Here is a 26585-nt window from a genome sequence, read left to right on the forward strand (position 1 = left end):
TATGCATCAAACTCTCTGCAGTCATTGTTAGAGATGAGAATATGTTGTTGTTTGATTGCTCTTTTAAATTATGGGATTAATTTTCAACTTTTGATGTGTCAGGCTTAATCCTATCATCCAAGTTGTTTGTAAATTCCCTGAACCATGGATTGTGACTGTGTCAGTTTAACACCCAGGCAAATAAGAACCAGAGACTTGCAGACAATACCACAGAGGGAATGAATAACTCTTTGTAGGTTTGTTTTCCACTGCTGAAGATTACCTTATTATGGCAGGGCAGCACACTCTGGTCCAGCTCAATGACTCTCCTTCCTATTTTTATGCAATAGGAATGTCAAAATAAAGAAGGAAAAATTATATTCTGCATGACCCTACTAACTGTCACATCCTAGGATTTTGGCATTGAACAGAGCCTCTTTAATGGCCCAAGAGTTAGCTCTTTCCCAACTCTTAAGTTCAGCAAATATTTTCTGTTCAGATCTATAGGTTGCTCTTCTCTCAGACTTTATCTGCATGATACAAAGCAGGATAAACCACAGCCCTGTATATTTGGTCCATTATGAGTGCTATTAAATCATTGGGCTATTCAATGAACAAAGACACTCGTCAGAGTTTACAACAGGAGAGCACTGGCTCAAGCTTGAAAGGCTGTACTTAACTATACCTTATATAAACTATTGTTTCACCAGCTGAGTGGTGTCAGATACACCAGGCATTGCACTAATCCTGGAAACTAAGCAGGGATGTGCAAAGAGGACCTTGCACACAGAACAGAGCTTTGTTTGGCTTACTTACCACATAACTTTTTAGAGTAAAATGAAGATAAAATTATTGAAGTAACTTTGACAAACCTCAGTCATCAACGATATGAAAATGCTGAGAAAATGTTCTGTGGCTATGACACATTTTCTTGGGTGGAAACCACTGTGTCATTCTTCCTTATCTCTGTTCCCACTCTCCCTCGAGACTAACAACTGACTATTCTGCAACCAGCTTTGATAAAACATTTTTACTGTGATTCTCCACTTGAATGCTATCTCACATTACACAGCAAGTTACACAGAAAAAGGAATAAAATCTCAGTTTTGCCAAATTCAGGATTTCCTGCAAGAGGATCTGTCTGTAAAACACACCTATAGCAAAACCAGCAAAGAACCCTCAGTGAAGGTCAAAGACAAAAAAGTACAAACCCAAGAAAAATGGCACTTGCCCTTAAGGCTTCATAATGGACCCTACTTCCCTAGCAAAATGTACACAGCCAAGAGGAAAACACAGTAGTGAAGATTTTGGTTCAAAATGTCAGCACACAATATAGATCACAAACTCTTTTTTCCCAGTTTCCCAGTGAAAAGCTTTCAGTTAGTTGCAAACACTGCTGTGTACTAAGAAGGCAGAGCTGCCTCTCGTGTAGGCTTCATTCAAAGCCCTGCACTCTCTGGAGCAGGGAAATGAAGAACAGGGGAGCTCCACATGGCAAGGGCCAGACACCAGGGCCTGGCAAGAGCCACCTTCACTCAGCCATCTCTCTGAAGAAATGAACATACACAGCTGACCTGACTCCCATGCCTTATTGAGAGGTGTTTATGCTTTCTGTCCTTTGGCCAAGCAACATCACACAAAGGCAGGAGATGGATTCTGTAAAAAACAACACCGCACAACAACAGAAGGGCTCAGATGGAGACACACTGTACAGGAATTGTGTTCTGCAGTGAGAGTTCTCCTCTCTCAATCGTGAGACCTCTTCACTCCATTTTGGGGCTTGAATTTCTAAGGGGTTTTTAACATTATTACTCAATTTCTTTATTAGATCTGCAACTGCCTTTCCATTACAACACTGCTTGTGGTAATGAAAATGGTGGAGAGGTATTCAGGGGAAAAACAAACACCACCATGCAAACAAGCCATGACTTTCCCATATGTAATTTGCTGACAAAGTTTGTATGACTGATTTTAAAACAGCTAAGAAATCTATCTTACTTCTACCTTTTTTAAAAATCTTAAGCTAATTTCCAATTCTGATGAGACCATTCTTTTTCAAGCTAGGCAAGTTTTTAACACAAAATAAACTTATGATGTTCATCATCTAACATAAAATTAATCAGTTGGAAAATAAATGGGAAAAAAGCCCAAGCAGAAGTGAAGATGTAATAAAGAAAAAAAAACATAGGAGTTTGCATGTTAAATTTTAAAGCATGAATTACTTAGCCAACATCTATTTATATTAGTCGTTACTGTAGCAAGTTTCAATCATACATGTTAGGTGACTTTCTTAAGCATTGTGTGTCGGAAATATTTCCAGTCAAAAAAGAGGGAAACTAGGTAAAGACAAAAATCACCAGTCAAACTCCCAATCATGTAAGAGTCAGTGACACATCCTACACTACCCTACATTCAAATCCTTGGTGAGAACCTTTTTCTGCCTTATAACATAAAATCATCCACATGCAACAGGGTTTTTTCATATTTCTATTATAATTCACCCATCCTTTCACAGTCCCTGGGGAATCACAAGTCAGCAATGCAGAGGATTTAATTGTCCTTGTTTCACACTGGAATTAAAATCCATTTATATTTTATTATTTGGCTGTATTCCTTTTCCATATTTTTCCAACCTAACTTCCTTACACACTGACATTACAGACAAACACAATACATTAAAAACACAGATAAACTGGACTGAGAAAGACCATTTATGGAATGAATTAGCATGTCCTCAGTTAAGCTACAGCATGCTACCAATACACTTCTACAGGCTCTGATCCAAAACACATTGACTCCAGTGAGGTTTGGGTCAGATCCACTGCAAAAAGAACTTAATTCGGTAGTGGTAAATTAAATCCAAAATGTATAATTTGATTAGAAATCACTTCAAGTAACGCTGTGAAGAATGTTGGTGACTGCTTCACAGCTCATACAGATTTTAGTTCTTAAACTATTATTAAAAGAAGTCTGGAATTCCAATTTTTTCCAACCACACTGTCGCACTTAATTGGGCAGTTGTCAACTGTTAGAAAATAACTGCAGCATCATCTCTTTTAGAAGAACTAGTGTGGGAAGTGAAACACTTCATGGGAGCTGAACTTTCTGGAGTCATGGTAATGAATCTGTTTTCATCAGGTGACCATGAGTCACCATTTTATCAGCAGTTTAAAGGGTTTTCACAAGAGCTGAGCGTCATAGGTGCCCGTGCACAGCCATGACTGCAGCACAACAATCAAACAGGGGCCATGTGCTCTGGTACCATTATTTAAGGAAAAGTCTGGCTTCTGACTCAAGAAAAATACTGCAAAGTCATGGCTGAGTAAGCTCTGCAGGGAGCACAAAATGTCCTAAACTGGAACACAAAATGTCCAGAAACAAAGCTTTTCTTTGAGAATTGAAACTAAGAAATAATTTTGCTATTAAAAATAGATGCCTTTTAAGGAAGTTGTGATCTACACGGATTAACCATCAGTAAAGAATGAAAACGTGTTGTCAGTCAATCTTTTCTCATTTACTCCACAGTCCTGTCAGAATACACTCTTACACCAAATATTCAGATAGCTCCCACATACTAGAATCCATCTACATTGTCCAAAAGAAGGAGAGGATACATGACAAATTACCAAAAAATATTATAATAAATATTCATTATCATACCATCAAGAACAAAATCTGCATTTGCCCATCACCAAACTGTTTGTACCAGGTGGTGCATGAAACATGGCTCTCTCTACCTCCCAGCCTACTAACCTCCATCTGAACCCAGTGGAAAGAATTGAAGAATGTCACCTACAGTGTAAGCTGAAGCCTCTCCCAGGACCTAAAGACACTCGGTGACCCCACGCAGCATCGCTGCTAAGCCCTCATGTTTTGCTGGACTCAGGGAGATTCAAGTCTCCTTCCAAGTTTCCCATCCTTTCTTCCTTCAGGGCTGGACTCTGGGGTCAAGCAGGCAGTACCACCAGGATCTCCACAAAGCCAACAGTAAAATCTGGCAGTGCTGGTCAGAAATAAAGCGCATGGCAAATATAATGGAATTTACATCTTTGAATTAATTAGATTTAAAAAAAAAAACCCACATTACATAGTATGGTGGGTATTTAGAATCCCATATCACTGCCCCAGCAGTATAGTGTTCACAGTTAGCAAAAAACCTGATTTTCATGCACAAGTGGTACATTAAAAAATAATCAGATTTGAATTACCGAAAGTAGTAATGCAAGTTGAATGATCCTTTTATTCCTTATTTGAAGTGATCCCCATGAAAGCAGTGTTTCCACTATTGTTGTTTATCCCTCTGGCTTCCTATTCCTTTCTCCTCTGCTAACACTTTAATCTCTCAACTCTTCATCCACTCATCATTTCCCTAGGCTTGAAAATTAATCCTCTGAGGTCAGTGAGGAAACTTCCATTGACTCCAAGAGATTTAGAATTATATTGTACACTTAATTTTCCTCCCCCTTCTACCTCCCAACTTCCTCTTTTGTTTCTTCTGGAACTTATTTACTCATCCTTTTAGCTGTTCCATATCTGGTCCCATAAAATTGGGAATTTACTGGAGCATTAAGAAAGAGAACTAAATAGATGTCCCTCCAGCCATTATTATTGTTTGCACTTCCTATTTTAAGTCACATTCCCTCCTGCCCCTTTTTCATCATCTTCTTTAAGACTTCTAAGCCCTTTTAGACAAGTGTCCCATATTATCTGTTTATACAGAAACAAATATGACAGTGAGTGAAGTGTGATGCTACTTGATAATGCCAATTTCAACCACCTGTATTTCCAGCTGTTCTGAGCAATACCACTTCAGGAAAGTTCCAATCTCTAGAAAACCACTATTTAATGGTTAACGTAACCATTTCTTAGTTTTTAAAGATCCAAACAGCAAATATAAGAACACACAATACTTGTAAAACTCAACAACACTTAATCTGTTTAGAGAACACCAGCACCTTGGTTTTAGATTTAGAATACTTTAGAAAATTCTATTTAAATCACAGAAACCTAATCTTAGCATGTTTCTATTGAAACATTTGAGTACTCCAACCACAGGACTTTCACATAAAAATATCTTCATTTTGCAGTGAAGGGGAAAAGAAATGAACATCAGATACTGTATTTATTGGTTAATTTAACTTAGTACTCACAAAAAAGACTAATTCTCAAACCAAAACTCAGAATGCTAACACGCTCACAACTATGTACACAAAAAAGCAGCTGCAGAATCAGTCTCATAACTCTGAGCAGTCACATTATATAAAAATTTACTTTAAATATAAACAGCATTCCTTATCCTTGCTCTCCACTTGAGAGCACTGCACTCATGTATCTGTGGACTTAATATAGAAGTAAACACATCTGTTATCCCTAATCACTCACTAGATCGGATAAGAGAAATAAAAAAGCAGGTAAGAAAACCTACTCATTTCCAGAGTTGTTTTCTCTCCAAACAACTCCCAAGAAGAAGAAAACACATCAATTTCTCACAAAAATATTCTGGCTTAATGGTATATTTACAGGAATATAGATCAGCTAACTCGATGGACATTTTCACAGAAATGTGCACTTTAGTCTGCCAAGCCCTCTGAGATGTCACCAAGAATCATCCAGATGGGCACAACTGGTGGAGAAATCTTTGCCAATGTACTGTCACTGTATTACATTCCAGCTGGTGGCTAAAAAAAGAAAACATTGCAAATATCATAATTAAGTCTCATCTTGTTTTTCCACACCCAAGCCAACCCACAGGTGTGTGAGCAGACCCCAGAATGGCCCAGCCAGGGCTGTCAGTCCATACTGGGACACTGTCTGACAAGAACAGGGCTTTCCACTTCCTTCTACCTGCTCTTCCAGCCTAAAATGTGTTCTCTTGCTACACACATTGTCTTTCATGGAGCACTCCTAAGTTCAAAAGACAGATGTTAGGATGCCTTTGGTTTTAAGTCAGTTTCTTAATGATTACATTAAGATCCATCAATGTAAAAAAAACAAAGTATACAAACTGATCACATTATGATCTCACTGTCATCTTCCTGTCCAATCCTGTCCAGTATTTCCATCTTTGCTCCCAATATAAAACAAAAAGCTGTGCTTGCTGTTTCAAATGAACTTGCCACTTAAATCAAGCAAAAAATTAGTAGGAAGGATCAAAAAAGTCACATAAATGTCCAGCATGCAGTAATTTAAATTGGTAACAAGGAGCAACAATGCTGAAAAATCAATTGCCAAGTGAGCTGGATGACCAGAGGGAACACTAAAACTACAATGATCTTAATCCAAGGCCTACAAATTGGAGACAGAACAGCGCTCCAAGTAGGAAACAAAGCAAAAAAAAAAAAAAAAAAGAAAAAAAAAAAAAAAAAAAAAAAAGCTTTCCTTTGAGCTGAGCTATTGAAATGCAGTAACAAGTTACTCTTCTGTCTTTGGCAAATGAACAAATTGCAGAAAACAGTAAATGAAATTTTTCTATTGAAGCCATAAAAATTACTATATTTAGTTCTGCAGCTTGGCATGAATAAAGTCAATTTACACAATTCTGGAAGAGGAATTCTTTCTACTTTGTCCAAAGTTTTAAGCAAGGCCCCAGTGATATTATTTTTGAAATCCATATAGAGTTCAAGATTTTGCTTTAAGCCTCACCAATTAAAGTTAAGATTTATTTCTCAGAACAGCAATAAAATATTTTAGCAACACACAGAGAAAGATTAATCAAATTCATATGGTGGGGGTATTTTACCATGCAATGCTTATGAAATATCAATATAAAATAGAAAACTGATGATCAAATTAACTTGCATAAAATATTATCTATTGCAAATCACAAGACTATATCATCCAGCTGCTTGGTAGGTGAAGAATGTGTGTTTAGGACCTAATGTAGTTTCTGTATTAAGGTTTAAAGTTACTTTACTGCATCAATTAGTTTATTTCGATCTCTCAACGCCCCGTAAAGCAAAGTTTAGGCTCGCCTCTCAAAAACAGGCCAACTGCTCCCTCCTCTGGAAGTCACCGACCATTGCACCGGGGTGCCGAGATGTGCAGATAAAACGCGCATCAATCAGAAGCTAAATTAAACAAATTAGAGGGGGTTTCCACTAAATTACTTGATAGTCGGCTAAGATTTGACAGACTGATAACCTGCACTTTTCATTCTCTTACCAGAAAGATTCACATATTCAAGTTCACAAAATCTAAAAGCTTAAAAGTAGAGAATGCAGAAGACAAGGCGAGGCACCTGAAACATGGAATCATGGGGTGGTTTGGGTTCAAAGGGACCTTAGAAACCATCCCTCCTCCAGTTCTAACGTCCTGACAGGGCCAGGGACACCCTCCACTAGACCAGGTCAGGCTGGATGGGGCTCTGAGTGGCCTTGGACACTTCAAGGGATGGGGCATCCACAACCTCTCTGGGCTACCTGTTCCAGTTATCACCATCCTCACAAGGAAGAATTTCTTCCTAATATCTAATCTAAACCTACTCTCCTTCAGTTTAAAGCCATTCCCCTTTTCCCTGTCACCACATGCTCTAGGAAAAAGCCCATTTACACCTTTCTTGTAGGCTCCTTTCAGGTACTGGAAGGCCACAATTAGGTCACCCTGAAGCCCTCTCCAGGCTGAACAACCCCAATTCTCTCAGCCTTTCCTCACAGGAAAGGGGCTCCATCTTCATGTCCCTCCTGTGGGCTTGCTCCAACACATCTGTCCTGAACATTTTCAGACTCAGTAAAATACGCCCATCAGGGAACCTAAAATAAAGAATAGAGTACTCTCTGTACTCTGCCTGCAGTGACAAGTAGGAATAGTTTTAATGGAGAATCTATTGCATGGGGATCTTCTGTGCAAAACTTACCTGAAAGCTGAAAAGTCTTAAAAAATGAAATACAAATCCAGTGTATTTAAAGAAGCAAAACTTGACAAACAAAATCCGTGACCTAATAAGTAAAATGTTAATCTGTGCACAAAGTGAATTTCAATCAGGTCAAGGTAAAGTTAATTTTCAGCACTTGGTACATGCAAAACCTTAAAAACTTACTCTCGTTTCTCACCTACTGTAAGAAAGAAAATGTTGCATTCCATATTATCATTTTCAAAAGCTTTATCTGTGATATTCCTACCTACAGACATGCTCAATGAGAACCTAGCCTTGGTCAGGCAGTCAGGGATGCTAAACTCAGTGACTTCAAGGTCCATGCTGAATACCATTTACACATCCTTGCTGAATAATGAAGCTGTAATGATGCACATCAGAAACCAAGAGTCTGCAGGCTTTATATTGAGTAAAGACATGCCAACTCACACCTCTTTTTTTTATTGGGCACTTACATGAATATTGATGATATCAAGAGTTCTCAGCTGAGAAAAGCAATGCCTTCAGCCTCAGCTCCTGTTGTTATCCACATCAGTGGTGCACAGACTCAGAGTATCAGCTAAAATGTGCTCAAAATCAAATACATATCTCCTCTAAGTCCCTCTATCAACTCAGCAGCAGTGAATAACATGATGCTGTTAACCTTCTGGAGGTTTACAGTCCTGTTAAATAGTAAAAATATAAAGCAAACATGCCACTAAATGACAGCGGTTTTCCTTGGAAAAGAACACGCAACACACAAAAATTAAATGCTTGGTCTTCTCATTAAACAGGTTGGTTACCCACAAAACCAAGTTTTGACAGCTTCCACAGCCTGATCACTCAGGAAGGATTTTGTAGCTGCCCTCCAAAAAATTCCAAGCATACCCATACAAGAAAAATCTGCTGTGTTATGAAAACTCCTGGAAAAACACTTCCAAGAGAATAATATGTTGTGCTAATCACAATTAGGTTTATTTATTGATTAGCTAGTATAGTCACAGAAGTAGAATTATGAAGTGTTATGTTTACCACAGAATGTTTTGAAAAGTTTTGCTCTTCAGTTCATAACTAAAAGTCTGGGACTGTTTGCAAAATGAACTTCAATAGCATTTTATTGCACATGAAACAATCAATCCTTGAAAATGGAAAAAGAGGCAGAAAAGAAACAAATAAATTAATACTTTAGGAACATTGCTACAACTTAAACCAGGAACCCTCAGAACTGGGAAGTACACAAATAGCATTACAAGATCACAGTAAAAAAGAATCCACCCAAAATTTTACTTCAGGTAGCAAAATAGTGTTTTATTGAGAATTCATGCAGTTTCTAATTCTCGCTGCACAACTGATCACTTTTAGTCACAGCCTTTTAATCCTCAGCTGACCCCAGACACACTCTGCCATGATACAGCAGTAATTCCAAGTTTGCTTCCAGAGGGAGAGAAAAGCTCATATAAGGTATGCTACCATGACCAGAAATCTGAAGGATGCACTTTTGGTATCAACAGACACATTCTAATCAGTGTTACAGATTTATTATTTTTTGTAAAGCTATGACATTCTGCTTACCTTAATGACAAATTTGTTGGATGCCATGATAGGTCAGTGGAAGCTGGTCCTATAAAGAAACCAATTAAAAATGATCTCTACAGAAATTGAGAATGAATTTCACATCTGTGGCCCATTCCTTCATGACTACTGTTCTTCAAACCCTACACTCTGATTTTGAAAAAACAAGGAAAATTCTTGTTTAAAGGACAATTACTTAGCTACCTGTGTTGGTTTCTTTAATTGAACCTCACAGGAAATACAAACTTAGAACTCTTTAATGTAAGAAAATATAGCTTTTGGCTCACCTGGTATCCATCCATACACATTATGTATATTTAAAATTTTATATTACACACATAAAGCAGCATAACCCAACTCCTATGGTGGTTGCACAAAAGTAAAGTGAACTTTGGACTTCCTCCTCCCTTGCTTATCCCAAACAGGACCTAAATCACTCAATTTGGGATCCTAAGTGAAAACATTAAAAATTGAGGAATGTGTACACATTTCTCATTGCATACTTCAAATCATTAAGTACTGTGAGAGAGCTGTCAAATTTCAGGACCCAAGTCAGGTTGGGAATACATGTTTCTGTCAGGCACTACACTTACATGTTTCAAAATGCAACTGTTATCACTGTTTGACTTCAAAAAAGTGCAAAACAAGATAAACCCCCACTTTAAAACTACATGGTGTAGCACAGGTGATTTTAATCTTAAACAGTCCTGCACACAGAAGCTGGAACACCATCATGCCTTGTGCCATGCTGCTGTCATTCTCCCTTGCACCAAACAGCCCTGGAAACGTCTCCATTTTATCAGATTAAATCCGGACAACTTTACTGATGGCAATTTTGAGAAACACAGTGGAAGGAACAGAGCTCTGGGCCACTTGAAACATCCTAGTTCAGTTCAGTCATGTAGTAAATTCAGCTGAACTTACCCTGGCATCATTCATTTCTTTCTGGTAGCAATTTACTTTCCAGAATAATACTGTTGCAACATGTCTGCTACTACTCATGTGAGAACTGCTGGCAGGCAGCAATCCCCTCCAAATACAATTTACAAAATAATAGAAGAAAAACATAAAAAGGAAAAGGACGCACAAGAAAAGTTAGCTTTGGTTCAGTTTGCTCTTCCTGGGAGTAAGCTGACTTTGGGAGTTTGCCAACTACCCCATTCTTTGCACTGACCACACAGATAAGACAAAGGAAATAGAGCAGACAGACAAAATGTAAGCAAATCCGCAGAACACAAAAAGGAAAATATTTTATGTGTGAACCATCAGGGAAATCACTGAAGTGACACAGGTGAAAAAATACTCAATACAAAGGCATCAGAAGATGAGGAAAACCACTCATCAATTGTTCAAGAAAAAAACAACAACTAGTCCCAAAACAACTAACTCCAAAATACTTTACCATTTCCTGTGTTTAAAAAAAACACCAAAAACACAGATCTGTTAGAACTGCTACTGTTAGACAGCAAGATTCTGTCTCATGGAATGCTTTTTGTGTTGCAAACCTCTAAAGTAAGCGTCACATGAGGACATATGAAGTTAAGCAAATATGGCAGAAAAGCTTCTCACAAGACTATACATACATATATATATGTGTGTGTACGAAAAACAAGTCCTGATGTGGGATGTGTAGTACTCCAAGGCCTAAAATGTTGATACAACCTGTGCATGAAGACATGATTTAGAATGAAACACATAGGTTGCCTGTAGCTAGAGTGAGACACATTTAAAAATAATGTGGCAGAATATCTTTCTTTCCTAAATTTGAGTCAAATGGAGCAGTGGGGTCTCCGGAGAAGCCAGAAAACACAGTGACCCAGAGAGCAAGCTCAGGTGTTCTCTGCCAGCTGATGATCAGCATCTTACCTTAGCAAAGCAGCTTCCTGTGGTGAGCAAATGCAGAGCTCGGAGGGAGGAGGAACTGAAAACTCCTGGCACACACTTGGAGATACAGCAGCAAGCTTCACACACGGCCCATGCCCGGGTGAGGAGAGAGGGCACCTGAGGACGGCAGAAACAAACAAGTGCTCACTAAGGAACTCTGTAGGGTAAGTTGATATTAACTATTTTTGTAGTATGAAATGAACTATCACAACATAAAAAAAACCTTTCCCGTCCAGCAATAGTCAGTTTCCAGGAGTGGATCCTAAGCTTGGGGTGAGCAGTGCAATGCTCAGCTATTCACACATCCCCTAAAGCATCCCCAGTGCTGAAAAGACACACCACAATCTTCCCATTTGCCATGCAGGATTTCTATGCCCACTGCTGCCAATTACTCCACTTAGCCCTTGAAAAATACTCTTCCAGCCAGTCAGAGCCTTTTCTCCTCATTGTTGTTCACACTCCTTCATTCACAAACTGCCCATTCACCTTTAAGGCTCAATAAGTCAATTTCCAAAACATGACCCAGTCACCACAGAACTACCTAGAACTAGAGGGAGGAGAGGTTCTGCGGAGCACCAGAGAGCCATAAACAGGCACTATTATCTTTTTTAACTTTTGTGGAACAGCTGAATGCAATTAACACTGAAAAATTACTATAGAATTAAAAAATTATACTCCTTTCTGCGTGAAGATCAGACATTAAATACTTGTCTTTTGGCTACAGTCAAAAACTCTGCAACTATAAACGAAATTGAAAACAAACCCATTCAATAACAAATGAATATAAAACGAGATATCCTTGACTGACTGCATGAGTAAAGAGAAGAGTGAACACAGAAGTATAAGTGTATTCACAGGAGTATTTCTTGTACTTACAGGAGTGAATACAGAAAAGTGACTACAGGAAAGCAGAAGAGCTAAGGAAAAGCAGAGGTCAGGGAACAAACTTATTTGAACTTGTTTTGGCCGGGGCACTTCTCCCCGCCCACAGGAAGCCTCAGACGGCTGGGCGAAGGTGTAAGGCGGAGTGGCTACAGTAGCAGGTATTCAAGGAAGAAAAATCAGAGATATATACACGTATTTTTCTGCCTGGCCAGGCTGGGCGGGGGTGAGGAACAGGACAGAGCGGCTGAGGCGACGCCGGAGGCGGTGGTTGAGGCAGGCTCGGTGGGAGCCGGCCGGCCGGCCGGCACCACCACCAAAGTGCCCGAGCCTCCCCTCAGAGGTTTAACCGAGGAGAGGCACAAAGCCAGAGCCCAAGACACAACCCCGCCAGCCGGGCGGCATTAAGTAGCCGCGTCCGTACCCCTCCCCACGCCGTGCCCGCCTCCCGCCGCTCCTCTGCCCTACCCAAAATGGCCGCGCCCGTCACCGCCGCCCGCCCCGCGCTGCCCGCACGCAAAATGGCCGCCGGCGGCTGAGGCGGGCCGCGCCGCCAGTGACGCTGCGCGCGGCTAATGGCGGGCGCGAGGGGCGGCGCGGCACGGCACGTCCGGGGCCGTGCTTCCCGCAGGGCTTCTCCTTCCTGCCGGGGCGCGTTTGAACGTGTGAGGGCCGGGCGAGTGCTCTCCTCCCTGGGAAGGCTCCTTGGTAGCACCTTCCTTACTCGCTCGCTCCCGGGGCGGGGAGACGCCTCAGGTGCGCCGTGCCCGCGGTCTGTGCCCTCAGCCGCCTGCGCCTCAAGGTGGCTGAGTCCGGGGAAGAAGGAGTGGGCTGTGGGGGCTCCGTAGCGCGATGAAGGGAGGGGTGCTTGTTGGGGCGGGTTACACCTGCCAGGGCCACGGAGCTGGGCCGGGTGTGGGAGCATTTCCTCTCCGAGTTCCAGCTTTGTAGCCGCTCAAACCAGTGAGGCGTTTTGGTATAAAACAGGAGTGTCCGTGAGAAATCCCACGGCAAGTAGTTTTTTTCCAGTTTCTCATTACATAAGGATTAATTTATTGTTCTCTTTGTGATGGTGCCACTTCTGAATACTATAAGGTGGTCAGGCAAAGCTGCACAAAGGTAAAGTGGTGTCAGAAGCTTCACACCTTGCTTTGCCTGCAGTTTCAAAGGTCTGCATTGCCATAGGAGCCCAGCTACTCATTGAATTTTATTAACTATAGGGGGGAAGGTGGATTTTGAACCTGCTTTTGGGCTTCTGATGCTTACCATTTGGGCAGTAGTGCTTGTAATTAGATAAAGCTTTGTTGTGTTTCAGATTTAGCATGCCAAAGCTCGAAGCAAATGCAGCAATTAACATTTCAAAATGTCTGAATTGAGGTTATTTTTTTTGGTTCACAAAGTAAGGCTTTCTGTTTAGTATTTTAGTCATCTGCTGCACTGCAATTAAAGGTATTAATATTCAGCTTCATCTGTTCAGTATTGTTGCTATAGAGTAAGAAAAAAGGATTTCTAGAATATGTTTAAAATAATAAATTATCTTTACCTAGGTAGATGCCAGTTTGCAATGGGTCTTAAAACCTTCTGGAAGGACAACAAAGTTCTGATTGTTATGGGAGCTAGCCTGGGGCTAGTACACTGGGGCTGGTATTACTTGAAGTCCAGTCCTATTTTCCAAGTGAAGACAGAGGATTTTTCTCCAGACCGTGAGATTCTGGCATTCATGATGCAAACTGCTCGCAAAAGTAAAGAAAAATAGCATTAGTACTTTGATTTTTGGGTAAGTTGCCTAATTAGTTGTATCTGTGTCTTTGAGGGAGAAGATGAATTAATTGGGAATTTTCAAACATACAGCCTTGGTGTTCTAACTTTAGTCTTTTGGAGTTTTATCCTCCTTTGCAACTGAGTTAATTTTTTGTACCTACATGGACCCAAAAAGTGCATCATAAGTCTCAAAAACTACTGCTAAATCCCACATGATGAGATCAATTAAGTGAGAGGATTATATGTCTTAAAGATATTTTAAAACAAGCGCCAATAACTTCAGGACAGCAATCAAACTCGTGTGACTGGATCTGTAACAGTGTCCTTTTAGGCTTAAAACTGCCCAGAAATAATTGTGACTGTACATAGTAACATGTTTTGTGTTAGTAGGGATGGTGATTACAGCAGAGAAACAAAATGAAGTACAAGTGTAAATACTGTAAAGTTCACATAGAAACGTAAATAAGCACTGATTTCAGTTTTACTGTTGTAAGAACTGAAAAGCTTTCTTTGTGGGCCTCTTGAAGTAAGAAACCTTTGTTTGAGCCAGAGTTCTTGAAGTTGTTTGAACATCAAAAGCTATTGTTTTTGTTTGAACATCAAAAGCGCTGCTGACCAGTTGAGTTCTTTAGTTCTTGAGTAAAATCAGGTGAAAATTGCTGTAGTTTTGGTACTTCAGTGAAGTTGTGTGTAGCCTACTTACAGACCTGCTGGTAAGGGTACAGACCAGTGATCAGAATTGAAGTTATTGATAAGCAGGTATAATTGATGCACTCTCTGTGTTTGTAGCAAAATCATATTAGTAGATTTCCTCAGTTAAAAAGCATTATAGAATGCATAGGCCAGTGGAGGTTCAAGAGGCCCAGTGCTGTGTCCTGCGCTGGGGTCACAGCCCCATGCTGAGTTACAGGGAAGAGTGGCTGGAGAGGTTCCTGGGAATGCTGTGACAGCAGCTGAACGTGAGCCAGTGTGTGCTGACAGTGCCTGTCCCCTGTGCTCGGCACTGCTGGGGGACACTGAGGTGCTGAATGAGCCCTGAGAAGGGCGGTGCTCCTGTCAGCAGTGCTGAGGGAGCTCTGGGTCTCCAGCCCAGGGAGAGGAAGGCTCAGGGTGGCCTTATTGTTTCCTACAACGCCTGGAAGGAGGCTGCAGGCAGGTGGAGGTCAGTCTCTGCTCCCGAGTGACAAGTGCTGGGACAAGAGGAAGTGGCGTCAGGTTGCACCAGGGGATGTTTAGATTGGATATTGGGAAAACTGTCTTCACTGGAAGGGTTGTCAAGCACTGACACAGGCTGCCCAGGGAGGTGGCTGTGTCACCATTCCTGGAGGTGTTTAATGGATGCATAGATGTGGCATTTGGGGACGTGGTTCAGTGGTGGCTTGGCACTGCTGGGGTTACAGCAGGACTAGACTTCAAAGGTTTTTTCCAACCTAAGTGATTTTTTTTATGCAGTATTTGTCCTTCTGTGACTTTTCCTGGTGAAAACTAAAATAGGTCAAGCTATACAATGTTTTCATAAGATTATTTGTTATAACTCTGACTTAATATTCCAACAATTATTCTAATATCTTTCTGGTTTTTATTGTAGGTATAACTGAGCTTGAAGGTTTTCATCTGTGCCTGTTGCCAGAAAAGATGAAGAAAACTTCCTGGGGTAGAAAGAACTTTCTGCTTGTAGCAGGACTGTCACTTATAGGTGTTCATATAGGAAGCATGCTTGTAAACTTTGTTGCGAAAAAGTCTGCTCTATCTCATTCAGAAGCCAAAAGAGATCGTCCATAATGAAATAGCTTCCTGCTGTCACTATTTTTCTGTTTTGTAACATGATTTAAGCCTCGTTTTAAGAGAGCTGTGATGAGTAGTTTCAGGAATGTTATACTGTTTCGCACTGAAAATAATCCTTACCTGCAAAGAATTAAAATGTACCACTCCTAAAATTTAAAAGTGCAATGAATTATAGATCCAAGTAAAAATGCAATGTGTTTTTGGCTAGAATTAAAATCTTACCTTCAGAATGTCTCGCCTTGAAGCTAGAAAGCCTCCGTTATTTATTAGCGAGCCGCTAACTAGAGATGCAGTGAGTCAGTCGCTGTTTCTGCTGAGTGGGATATTAAAATCTTCCTACGGTCCTGCTGGTCGACTCAAGCAGCTGCACAATGGTGTGGGGGGCTGTGTTTGTACCACTTCCCAGTCCTCAGCCCTCCTGGGGCGCCTTTCCCTCAGCCAGCCCGTGCTGCGTGTCCTGACAGCCTCTGTACGGAACCACGTGTCACGTTTCAGTGACTGTGGCTTGTTCACTGCCATCCTTTGCTGTGGCTTCATTGAAAATTTCAGGAGCCTGAATGTTGCACCTTTTACTGTCATTAAAATAAGCAAGCATCTTCTGAGTCTGTGCGTGCACCACCTGAAATCTGAGGCCTGTGGTTGCCGGGTGTCTGTGGATTTTAGCAGTGTTGAGACCCTTGTTTGTTTGGTTCGGAGCATTTTAACAAGCAAACCTGCTTGCATGCTTAATAAAACTGAAGTTGATCATCTCACCTCACTGGTTTTAAGGGCTTTTATATTTACTGTTCCATGTCACGTTGGGACTAATGCTGTTTTAGGGAAGTGTGTGGTAATACCTGTGAAGGGTGGAAGAGTTGTGGATTCTACAGTTCTTCCTGGACTGCTGATGGAAGCACCAGAAGTCCAGCTGGGAAAACCACTTGCTGTCAAAAGGACTGGTTCAAACATGATCAAGATTGCCCTTTTCAGTGTGTCCATGTCAGGGGACGGCTCTAACCCTGAGGAAGGAACTATAGCGGTCCATCACGGAGTTTCTCTGGAAGTGTCGGAGCTGAATCAGTTGCTGAACGTGGGGAAGCAGCTGGTTAAGGATGAGGTGGGCCTTGTGGTGTGCCAGAAGGTGATGCATCCCTCCTTGAAGCAGTACCTGAAGGAGCAGGGTGTGGTGGCTGTGGACAGGGCCGGGCTGTCCCTGATGGAGCCCCTGGGCCGTGTGACAGGTAACAGGCCAGTTCTCTGCTTGAGCCATTGTCCTGCAGCTGTCTCTGTGAGGGGAGCGTCACCTGGGCTGGTGTCATGGCAGAGGAAGGTCTTTTATTTCCCTCTACTTTAGCCACAAGCAAGAGTTGCTCTTTTCTAGTCCACAAACCATTTTTCAAGGTGACTGGGTCTTCTGTGCAGGCCCTGATGGTGGCATACCACAGGTGTTATTACTGCTTGTGGCATGAGGGATATCCAGTTCCAGTTTGTTTTCAAACTTTGATTCAAGGCAAATGAAACAATTACTTTTTTTAATCTCAAATTGCCACCAAGTCTTGCACTCTGAATCTATTGCTTTCTGTGATTTCCTGTGTGAATTGAAAGGTATTGAACAATGTATTTAACTTAAAAAGCCAAGAGGAATAAAGGTGATGCCTTATGAAATGCATGAGCTAGCTCTTCTGATGCTGCCACATACTGTTTTCTCCTTTTTTAATTGACAGGTTCACAGCCTATAGCTTCCATACATTCATTGCCTCCTGGCTGTTATGGCAGCTTGAAGGATTTGTGTGTTGAGAGTTTTGCTTCAAAGCATTTTCTACATCTAATTCCTGGGGACACAGTTATCTGCAGCCTGATACTCTGTAACAGAAGTGAAACAGCGTGGGATGAGTTGAAGGTAGGTAAATTTTCTTCAAATATTTTCTGGGAAAGTCATATTTTTAATAGAAAAATACTGAGAAATATGAAATACATTGAGTTTGGAAGCATAGTTTTTTCAGTACATAAATTATTTGTTTACAGAATTTCAAAATCCTTGAAGTGCTCATGTTCATTTAATGCCTCTGTTTTAATACAGGAAGTTATTTAGGGACAGGTACATCTTTACCTTTTCTTGAGGCCAGTGCTGGATAAACATTCTCATTTTCATTACTTTGTCAATGAGAACATTAAAATCAAAACTGCCTAGCAAAAAGCTAGCAGCAACACATACAATGATAGTCAAGCATTGTTTTGCATTGAACATTTGGTCTGGAAATGTTGTTGATACTGATTGGCTTTTTATATATAGCCCTGTTTTGAAAAAAGAAGGGTTGAAATGCTTCTTTTTATTTCTGCTTTTCCATAGTGTGGACAAATAAAGACAATTTCTTATTAAGTGAACAAGGTCTGGAAATCTCTCAGCAGTTTTATATCCACATGTAATTCAACTTTATGGAATCTGTAGCAGAAACTACTGAAAATTTTATTCTGGTGGGGACAAATCCTATTAATCATGATATGTTTACCAAGAATTTTCTGTCATTTTCAGCGTGTCTGTGAAACTGCAGAACACGTGTTGCAGTTAACAGTGAAGGAACCTTTGGCATTATTAGGAGGGGGCTGTACAGAAACTCACCTGGCTTCATACCTAAGGCACAAGGTACGTAAGATGTAAGGGTTTTAAAGATGCTTAATGTACTTAAGAATTTATGTAGAATCACTGTGACAGTAAAACACTTGTCTCTTTCTAGGTTAATGTGGCATTTTGCTAACTACTAATATAAAATAAGGAGTCTATTTGAAGCACTGAGTTTTAATTATATCTCTTAAAATTAACACTATATTTGTACTTGTTGATCTTTCTTTAGGTATCTGTTGTAGTAACTGCATGTTTTTAAGTGTTGAAAATATGTAGGGTTTTTATATTGAGAGATGATCATGCAGAACTCTGCTTTGACTCTTTCCTATCGTGGGATAATAATGAAACATGTTTTAGTTAGAACTGAACCATCTGTTTTGAGGGGGAAAAAAGCAGCAGTATGATACATGCTTAAAATTACTTCTGTGAAACTGTGTTCTAACTTTGCTTTCCTGGTTCTGGTTTCTTTTTTAGAGCTACAGCCTGCCTGCCAGCACTCTCAGAGACCTGGGTTGTTCTCAGACACAGTACCACCTGGTTGCTGAGGGGTTTTGCCGTGCCCTCGAGTCTGTAGCTCGCGCTCTTGGTCACGATGGAGAAGAAGTCCTGACAGATGTGGTGTATGGGCACTGCTGGTTTGCTCCCCCCGGTTCTCCCTATGTCTCCAGGTGGTCAGATTTAGTTTCCAAATGCGGCTGTGGGGTGAGTGGTAGCACAGAGGACCTCGGCTGGAGCTTTTTGCAAGGCCAGTCTGGCTCTCCTGTTTTACAGGGCTGCCCTCAAGAGCCCTCAGTAAAGGTTGCTGACCTCCGGGTTCTGGATTGCTTTGCTGCCAAGTGCAGCGGCCTGCAAGTAGCTCTGGAGACAGCCAACCTGATTTTGGATCTCTCATACATAATTGAAGATCAAAATTAGCTCTGATCTAACATGATTTGTGTTGTTTAGCAAGACAACACTGAATTGAAGGCAGGCTAATCTATAATGTGTTAAAATATTTGAATGGGTTAGAGGGTGGACAGCAGACAGAAATTTTAAATTCAACAGTTGGCCATTGAAAACTCCTCTCATTGTTAATCTGCTGTGCTCTCAAGCATTTTCAAATGTTCAACCTGTTCCTTCTGCATTAAGGAAAGTTTTGGATCTTGGTTAGCTCTGTGGCATCTTCAAAGGAATGGGAAAAATGGATTCACTTGCTGAGAAAATGTTATGTATTAGGGTTTATAGTGTTTCAGCAAAAGCTTTACACATCTAAAGAGACTTTTATATTACAGCAGAATTGAATCACTGGTATTTTTAATTTTGTAGGTAAAAAAGGCTTAGCAGATACCTTAAGCCACTTGTTTTTAATTTTGTCCTGAAGTTTTTGTTACCGTATACTATATGCAGATGCAGTTTCTATTTCTAAATGGTGAAAGATTTAAATTAATATATGTAATTTATTTAGCAAGTTACAAAAACTCAACCTGTAGCTCTTAAGGTAGCAGGTAGGTAATAGATGATTTGAAAATAAATGGCAGACTGGGTGGAAAAAACTTTTGTGAAGTGGACCTTGATTATCTTCTGTGGAATACAGGGCAGTGTATAATGAAGTTTCTGTCATTCAAGCAAAGCTGCAAGAATGTCCCACTTACCATTCAATTAACTCTTTGACTGTGCATGGCTTCTTTTAATGAAGTAAGGCTTTAAGCTGTTCAGACTTGTTTTGATCTTTAAATAAGACTGTAGACTGAATGATCAAAACTTTTTCTTATTCTCAGCTTGCATGCAAGATCAAAAAGGGTGCTACATTTTCTTACTTAAGCTCATTTTCTTTGCCACTTTTCTTCTCCCTCTTTGTTTTCAGTCACAGGGGACAAATCATGCATGGTGCATTTTCAGAAAACGTCCAATTCAGTTGTTGTCTAGTCTGCTTATTTTTTCCTGCTCTCTTAAGATTTTAATATATTTGTTTACTGCATATAATCAGTAGAATTGTTATATATAACTCAGTTTATGTATATGTATATGAAATATGTATATGAAATATGTAATTAAAACCTGATCTTTCCAGGCCTTCTGTTCTAAAGTTCTTTTAATTTTGAGAACATAAGTAATCATTTTCTCCCTGGGAAAAAAAAAATGAAGAGTTATTTAAAGTTCTTTATCTTTTTATGACCTGAAATGATTGCTTCAGTGCTGTAAGGCATACTTTGGGGACTTGTGCAAGAATGTTGCAAGGCTTGAGAATGGAGGCTGCTGAAAGCTGGTTTGAAAGCTAATAAGGCTGCTTTCATATCTTGATCCTCCCATATGCCATGAACTATCTGAAAACATCAGGAATAATGAAGCCAAATGATGGTGCACATCTAAAGGCACAGAAGAATCTTGGTAATACTTCATCTAATTATGACTCTCCAGCTCAGAGTGCTGAATTATACTATTTGACTTCCTATAATAGCAGCTTGTTATGCAGTGTGGAAAATGTTCAGTTTAGTGACTACAGCTGTGAAGTGAAAATTAAAACAATATTCAAGCAGAAGCAGTTGTGAATGTTCTTTTGTCTTGGTATCTGAAGGTCGAATCACAGGTCTTGAACCAGAGCTGACAATGGTTTTTATTCTCCCCCCCAAAAGAAAGTCACAGATTAAAAAACTGAAAAAATTAAATTTAAATTTTTGTTAAATAGCTAAAAATCATTTATATGTGAACTAAAGATTTTTTCCTATATAGATAACTTTAATAACAATGAATTTTTGCCTTCTACTGTAACTAAAAAGGATAAATAAGCAGCTTGCTCTGCTATTTATGGACAGTATAGGTTTAGTTCTCAGTTGTACTACAGTAGGCTTGAACCTTTAATGTTTCTTGTTGCCTCATCTTTGAGGGGTAACATAGGAGGAGTACAGCTTTGGATAGTTGTTAAAATCCATGTAAAAAGAATTTTGACTCAAATCGAACAGCAACATAAAGTAACTTTTTTGAACTTAATGTTTTCTAATAAAACTTGGGTGCAAAAATTGTTGGGTTTCCCTGTGTGTTTCAAAGTTGACAGAATGAAATATGGTCAGCTGTAAAGCCTCTGAGAAGCCACTCTGGTTTTATTCCTGTTCCCCTTGGCATTTGTTTGGAATTTGAGATCAGCTGTGTCAGACATATCAGCAATCCTTACTGTATCATGTCTTCAAAGTCTGTGCTCTGCTGTTCAGTGGATGTTTGTGTGATGCTAATCCTTCAAGACAGGCTAGAAGCAGGTTTGTGACTTTGGGAAACGTCACCTTACTATATTGGTGGCATAACACTGGTTTGTTGGTTTAATTTTTTTTTTTTTTTTTAATTCAAGTGTTTGGGGTTTTTTAGGCTGAGCAGCCACTACACTGTTAGATCTGTCCCAGTAAGAAGGGTATTGATTGCTGTCAAAGCTTGTAAGGAAAACAGTGCCTGGAATATCACAGGCACAGCAGAGCTTGTACAAAACAATTCACACCTTACCCAAAACCTGTACTCTTGAGTTTTACTTGTGCCCGTATTTTGCTGTGCTGGTTAGCAAAATGTGGTATTTATCACATTTTCAGCAGTGCCATGAGATCTGAGTCATGTATTACACTCTTGAATATCAGAAAAATCAATGTCTTTGAGTCAATGTCGTAGCAAGAACTTTAACTGGATCTGCGTTTACTGCTGTTCTGAAGATGCAGAAACAGTCTGACTTTATTGCAAAGGGACTGCCTCCAGCATGCTTACAATCTGCCAGCCAGACTTTTTGAGAAGCCATATTACAATGGGTAGTTCTAGAATATTAGTAGCTTCTATCCATTATTGTAAATACAAGTTATTTCTATGTTAGTCAGCAGGGACAAGTTGCACAGTACTAATAAATAACTTTTTGACCAGTAACACTGTGATCTTAAATTCTCAGTTAAGAAATAACTTTGCTTTTTGTCTGTATGCATTGCCTGGTTTAAAATAGTCTTGCACATCATAAGCTCAAAAGCATATACAAATTTATTCTCTATGCTAGAAGCAGAAATGTAATTACAATGTTTGTAAGTACAGCCACCATGTCATTATTTCAGGCACCAGTAAAATTAAGTGCAGAACAGGTTCCAGGATTGGGCTGCTTGACCTAATCATTAAACTCATTTTATTTTCACACCTTACTGCAAACATCTTTATAAACTTGAGCTTTTAAATCTGCTTGCACATGAAAAGCTTTTATTCAAGCGTTTATCATGTGCCTCGAAGGCCCCAGCTGTTTGTGTCTGCCTTCTGGAAACTGATTACCAGTGTCCTTGTTATTTTTTGTCTGGACAACATCAGCTGTCTTCAGGTACACATTAAATACACATTAAATATTAGCTGCCCTTTTTTTGTTTTCTTTTTCCTAATATTATTACATGATGTCTGCTAAGCATTTGTGTGGCAGCACTGCGATGTCAACAGCTATTCCTGATTGGTAACCCTCTTTTTATAAACCATTATATTTAGTCTCTTCAAGGCTTTATGACATTGGTAGACCAATATGTTATCCCTGATAAAAAAACTGTGAGGTGTGGGGAAAACTGAGTTCCCTAATCTGTGGCAATGACTCCGAAGGACCCTGAGTCCCCATTTGCGTGTGGGCTGTGCAGGCCCTGCTGATGGATGGTGTACTCGGGCAATGGCTGAATGGTTTTTTCAGGGAATTGTAGTGACTATGGTACCTTCAGTTCTTGGAAGACTTCATGACTTATTTAAGAGCCAGAAACAAAACTATTTCACCCTCATTTATTACTTTGTAACTAATATTCCTCCTGCCACATACCTGCCACACACCTGCCCAGCCACTTGCTCATGCCTCAGCTCAACAGAGGGAGAAAATGAGATGAAAAGCCTCCTGGGTCCAGATAAGGCTCTCCTGCTGTGTTTCCCACTCTTCTCCCCTAAATTGCTCGCTGCCAAGTGGCATTTTGCCCTTTTTTAGATGTGTTTAAGGAGAGCTGCCACAGGCGCGGGGTGGCTGCTGGAGCCCCCTGCTCCCCACAGGGCTCCTGAGGGGCCTCACGGGCACCATTTTGAGAGCCCTCACGACGGCTGCTGGAGGGTGCGGAAAATCGCTGTGTTTAATGAAACCTGGAAATCACTAGGGCTGCCAACAAAGCCCAGTCCTGGGAAAGGTGCTGGGAAAATGGGGTTTTTCCCTGTGCAGTGAGTGCTTCAGGAGGGACAGGCACCCTTGAGAGCTGACCTCAGAAAAGGGACAGACAAAGAAAAGCCCGGCTCCTTTGCCAAGGGTGGGTGTGAAGCCAATGGTTCCTGATGGTGGTTATGCAGGGCAGCTGTGACAGACTGCCCTGATCCCCTCAGAGATAGATCCCACCTGTGGAGAAGCAAGGGTGCATGGTGTGCTGAAGGACTGGGGAGCTTTGGGGATTTGGGCACTTTCTGGGAAGGCGAGATCGCTTCCCAGTAGCTTTGAAAAGGGGAAAGGCCCAGCAGCGCTTCATGAGGGAGCTCCCACGTACGAGCACCAACCCACAGCCATGAGGGCTCCTCAGGAGTGCCTGAGGACACGAGCATAGGAGAGAGACAGGATTGACCCACGGCCCCTCCATCATCATGTGAGCTGCAGTCTGCAGGGTGACTCCAAAAAGTGAGTTTTAATTTCCTTACATTTACATTTTCTTTGCACCAGCACTGTGCCCGCTAAGCAAGTAGTTGTGTGACATGGCTGGCTGTTGATGCCAGCCCTTTTCCTCCCTTTCTGCTATTATTGCTTCATTTTTAAGCAATGAAATATTTTTTTCTCTAACTAATGAAGGTAGGAGAAATTCACTTGCTTTTGCATACCTTAACCCTGGTATGCTGTATGTGTTTCTTCTTTGGGATTGCCAGCAGAAGAGAGGAAAAGAAAGATTTTCAGTTTTTACTTGAGTTCTTTTTGGATATTTAAAATCATGATCCTGGGAAGCATGTCCTGAAACTGCCTGTCCTTGCATCACTGAAGTGTCATGTAGTTGCGATCAGCATTGCACTGACTTCCATGGTTTGTGTTTGACCCAGATATCTTTGCTGAATCAGGTTTTGAACTGTCCTGTCATGATGCTTTACTTGTAATTGTGAATTTGTCCATAAATTATTCTGTTTTGTTCCATAAATTGTTTGGTCTGGCCAGTCAGATGTGTTAATGTTCTACAGCTGGAACATTTCTAATTGAAAGTTGTTTTCAGCTGAAACAAGGTTATTTGGGTAATAGCTCTGACAGCTGAAGATGCTCTTGCTGTTTCTTACCTTTGAAATTAACTAGGTAGAAGAATATAATACAAAATGCTACAAAAGTGGAATACTTGAACCCTATATTGAATAATCCAGAGCAGAATTCTGAGGGGACTGTGAGTGCACATGTCCTGGTTTTAGGTGTTAAGAAGATCTGTTGTGTCTGTTTAATCAGAATAGCTGCTAAATGAAAAATCCTTCTAAAACTGCATGCACAACAGCAGATGTCACTCCAGTTTTTAGTTGGGTTCCCAGAGAAGGATTTGCTTCACTGCAAGAATAACTCTTGCATGACATTATTGCTTAGGTTTAATATCATGTGTTGAGGAATAGATGGAACACATCACAGAATTTCTGAGATTAACTGATGATTGCTGGGGTAAATACCAGAGAAATGCTGTGTTTCTGGACTCTCTCCATTTGGAGCTGAGTGTTTTGGCATGGGGTGGAACCAGTTTGTGAAGAGCTGTGGGCAGTGAGCATCAATACACACCCTATGCATGGTGTGTGTTTAAGGCAGTGGGGCTCTCTGTTAACTGAGAGGAATGTGCAGCTGCATGGCTGAACTGATCTAAGAGTTTTAAGATTGTATTATAATTAAGTATATTTTAAGCAAACTACAGCAAACAGTCTGAAGGAGCACTTTGTTTCAGTGTTCATACTTTGGTCATAATAATTGCTAAATTTATCCAAAATTCATCTAGGATTTCAAGTTTCAAGTTTCTGGAAGTAGTGCTGATTGAAGCAGGCACATCTTGTATGACTTTATATGTACTATGTGTTGCAAAGTGTACGATGTAAGTTTTTATCTGTACTATAATATTTTATGTGCACTTTGTAAATGTGCTATCTAAGTTTTTATGTGTACTATGTGTTAGGCCAAAAATCTCACGGCAAGGTGGTAGAACAGGTTTCCTGAACACAAAAAGAAACATGAACATCTACAATCTTAAAAATGTGGTTTTGGTTGGGTTTGCACACTGGAAGGGGATCGAAAATCTCCCCTGCTACTGGCCCTAAAGACACTAGAGTAGAAAGCAAGATTATTTCTGTATCATAGGTTACTTCTAGTTGCCTAAAACTATGTCTTGTGGGCATAAGTCATCCAGAGCTACATCTGTCTGAATCTAGTGCCTGCAGAGAAAGGAAGGTAGTTGTTTTTACATTAGAGGAAGAAAAGAAAAAAAATTTATGATATTAAAATGCATTTTAGGGGGAAAAGGAATGGTTGTACCTCTGCAAAAATCCAGAGGTGAGTTTCCATTTTGCTGACAGACATCTGGCTTGAAGTTTTGGGTAGTGAAAAGTGCTGCAGATAGTTATTTTTGTAACAGGTTAATATGAAATGTCTCTTGAATGTGCATACCACATACAATACAAGGATGACTTGCAATATTGGGAAACGGGGATTTATTTGCCATGATGCTTTGGTCATACCTAGCATTGCTGCAGGGTGCCAGGCAGGTGATATTAAAGGACTCAAAATAAAATACTTATCTATATTTACAGCTTCGGATAGAGAATATTTGCCAGCCTAAGTGTGACTGTGTGTAGTGACTGGCAAAGCCAGCAGTAATTGTAAGGTACGAAATCAATTCCATAGCTGTAACAAATACAGTTTAAAAACAGCCATGAAACACAGAGCAGAGTGGATTTGGAGCCGCAGGCCAAGAGATTATTTCTCTATAGGGTGGAAAGAAAACACTCAATTTTATCATAATTGTATAGTAAGGCTCCCTGAATATTAGATTGATATTTTCAGGTAGAAAAAGCATAGAGTTGTTTGGCAAGGCCACCCTGGTCATAACTGTGTGTGTAGTAGGAAGAATACCTGGACAAAAAATCAGTTTATTGAATATATAAGTTTGAACTTCATTGAGTAAAGATGGGCAAACTCTGTTCCACATGCTTGTGATCATTAATCAATGATTGCACATGTCGCTTGTGATCATTAATGTTTAATCATGAATTTAACCAAATTCCTAGCCAGACATGCTCTCACTAGTTGTCACAGGAATGAAAGACTGTCCCTGCCTGGTG

The 26585-nt window shown here is 40.4% G+C and overlaps 3 protein-coding genes across 7 annotated transcripts in view; 2 read left to right on the forward strand and 1 right to left on the reverse strand.

The window, feature by feature from the left end:
- The window catches only part of SLX4IP (SLX4 interacting protein), an 83422-nt gene extending 70709 nt beyond the window's left edge, over nucleotides 1-12713 (reverse strand). For both annotated transcript variants that reach the window (XR_009114273.1, XM_058020814.1), the window contains exons 1-3: nucleotides 12635-12713; nucleotides 11267-11401; nucleotides 9401-9449 (exon numbers count right to left, since the gene is read on the reverse strand). Coding sequence is in view for 1 of the 2 variants with exons in the window: in XM_058020814.1 (XP_057876797.1) it covers nucleotides 9401-9427 (27 nt within the window). In the remaining variant the exon portion in view is untranslated. The remainder of the gene's footprint in view (nucleotides 1-9400; nucleotides 9450-11266; nucleotides 11402-12634) is intronic.
- An 80-nt stretch (nucleotides 12714-12793) lies between these two features.
- LOC131081864 (uncharacterized) lies at nucleotides 12794-15690 on the forward strand. 4 transcript variants are annotated; one of them, XM_058021238.1, is made up of 3 exons: nucleotides 12794-12968; nucleotides 13714-13943; nucleotides 15516-15690. In XM_058021238.1, exon 2 carries the CDS (start codon nucleotides 13731-13733, stop codon nucleotides 13920-13922), a length of 192 nt encoding a protein of 63 aa, XP_057877221.1. In that variant the 5' UTR covers nucleotides 12794-12968; nucleotides 13714-13730; the 3' UTR covers nucleotides 13923-13943; nucleotides 15516-15690. The 4 variants fall into 4 exon arrangements, with proteins under 4 accessions (XP_057877221.1, XP_057877222.1, XP_057877219.1 ...); XM_058021239.1 differs by having other exon boundaries at nucleotides 13718-13943; XM_058021236.1 differs by having other exon boundaries at nucleotides 12794-12922.
- A 158-nt stretch (nucleotides 15691-15848) lies between these two features.
- Nucleotides 15849-22139, forward strand: MKKS (MKKS centrosomal shuttling protein). The gene is made up of 4 exons (XM_058021235.1): nucleotides 15849-16932; nucleotides 17416-17591; nucleotides 18225-18335; nucleotides 18789-22139. Exons 1-4 carry the CDS (start codon nucleotides 15942-15944, stop codon nucleotides 19227-19229), a joined length of 1719 nt encoding a protein of 572 aa, XP_057877218.1. The 5' UTR covers nucleotides 15849-15941; the 3' UTR covers nucleotides 19230-22139.
- The last annotated feature ends 4446 nt before the right edge of the window (nucleotides 22140-26585 follow it).

Source organism: Melospiza georgiana, chromosome 3 (assembly GCF_028018845.1).
Source record: "Melospiza georgiana isolate bMelGeo1 chromosome 3, bMelGeo1.pri, whole genome shotgun sequence".
NCBI lineage: Eukaryota > Metazoa > Chordata > Aves > Passeriformes > Passerellidae > Melospiza > Melospiza georgiana.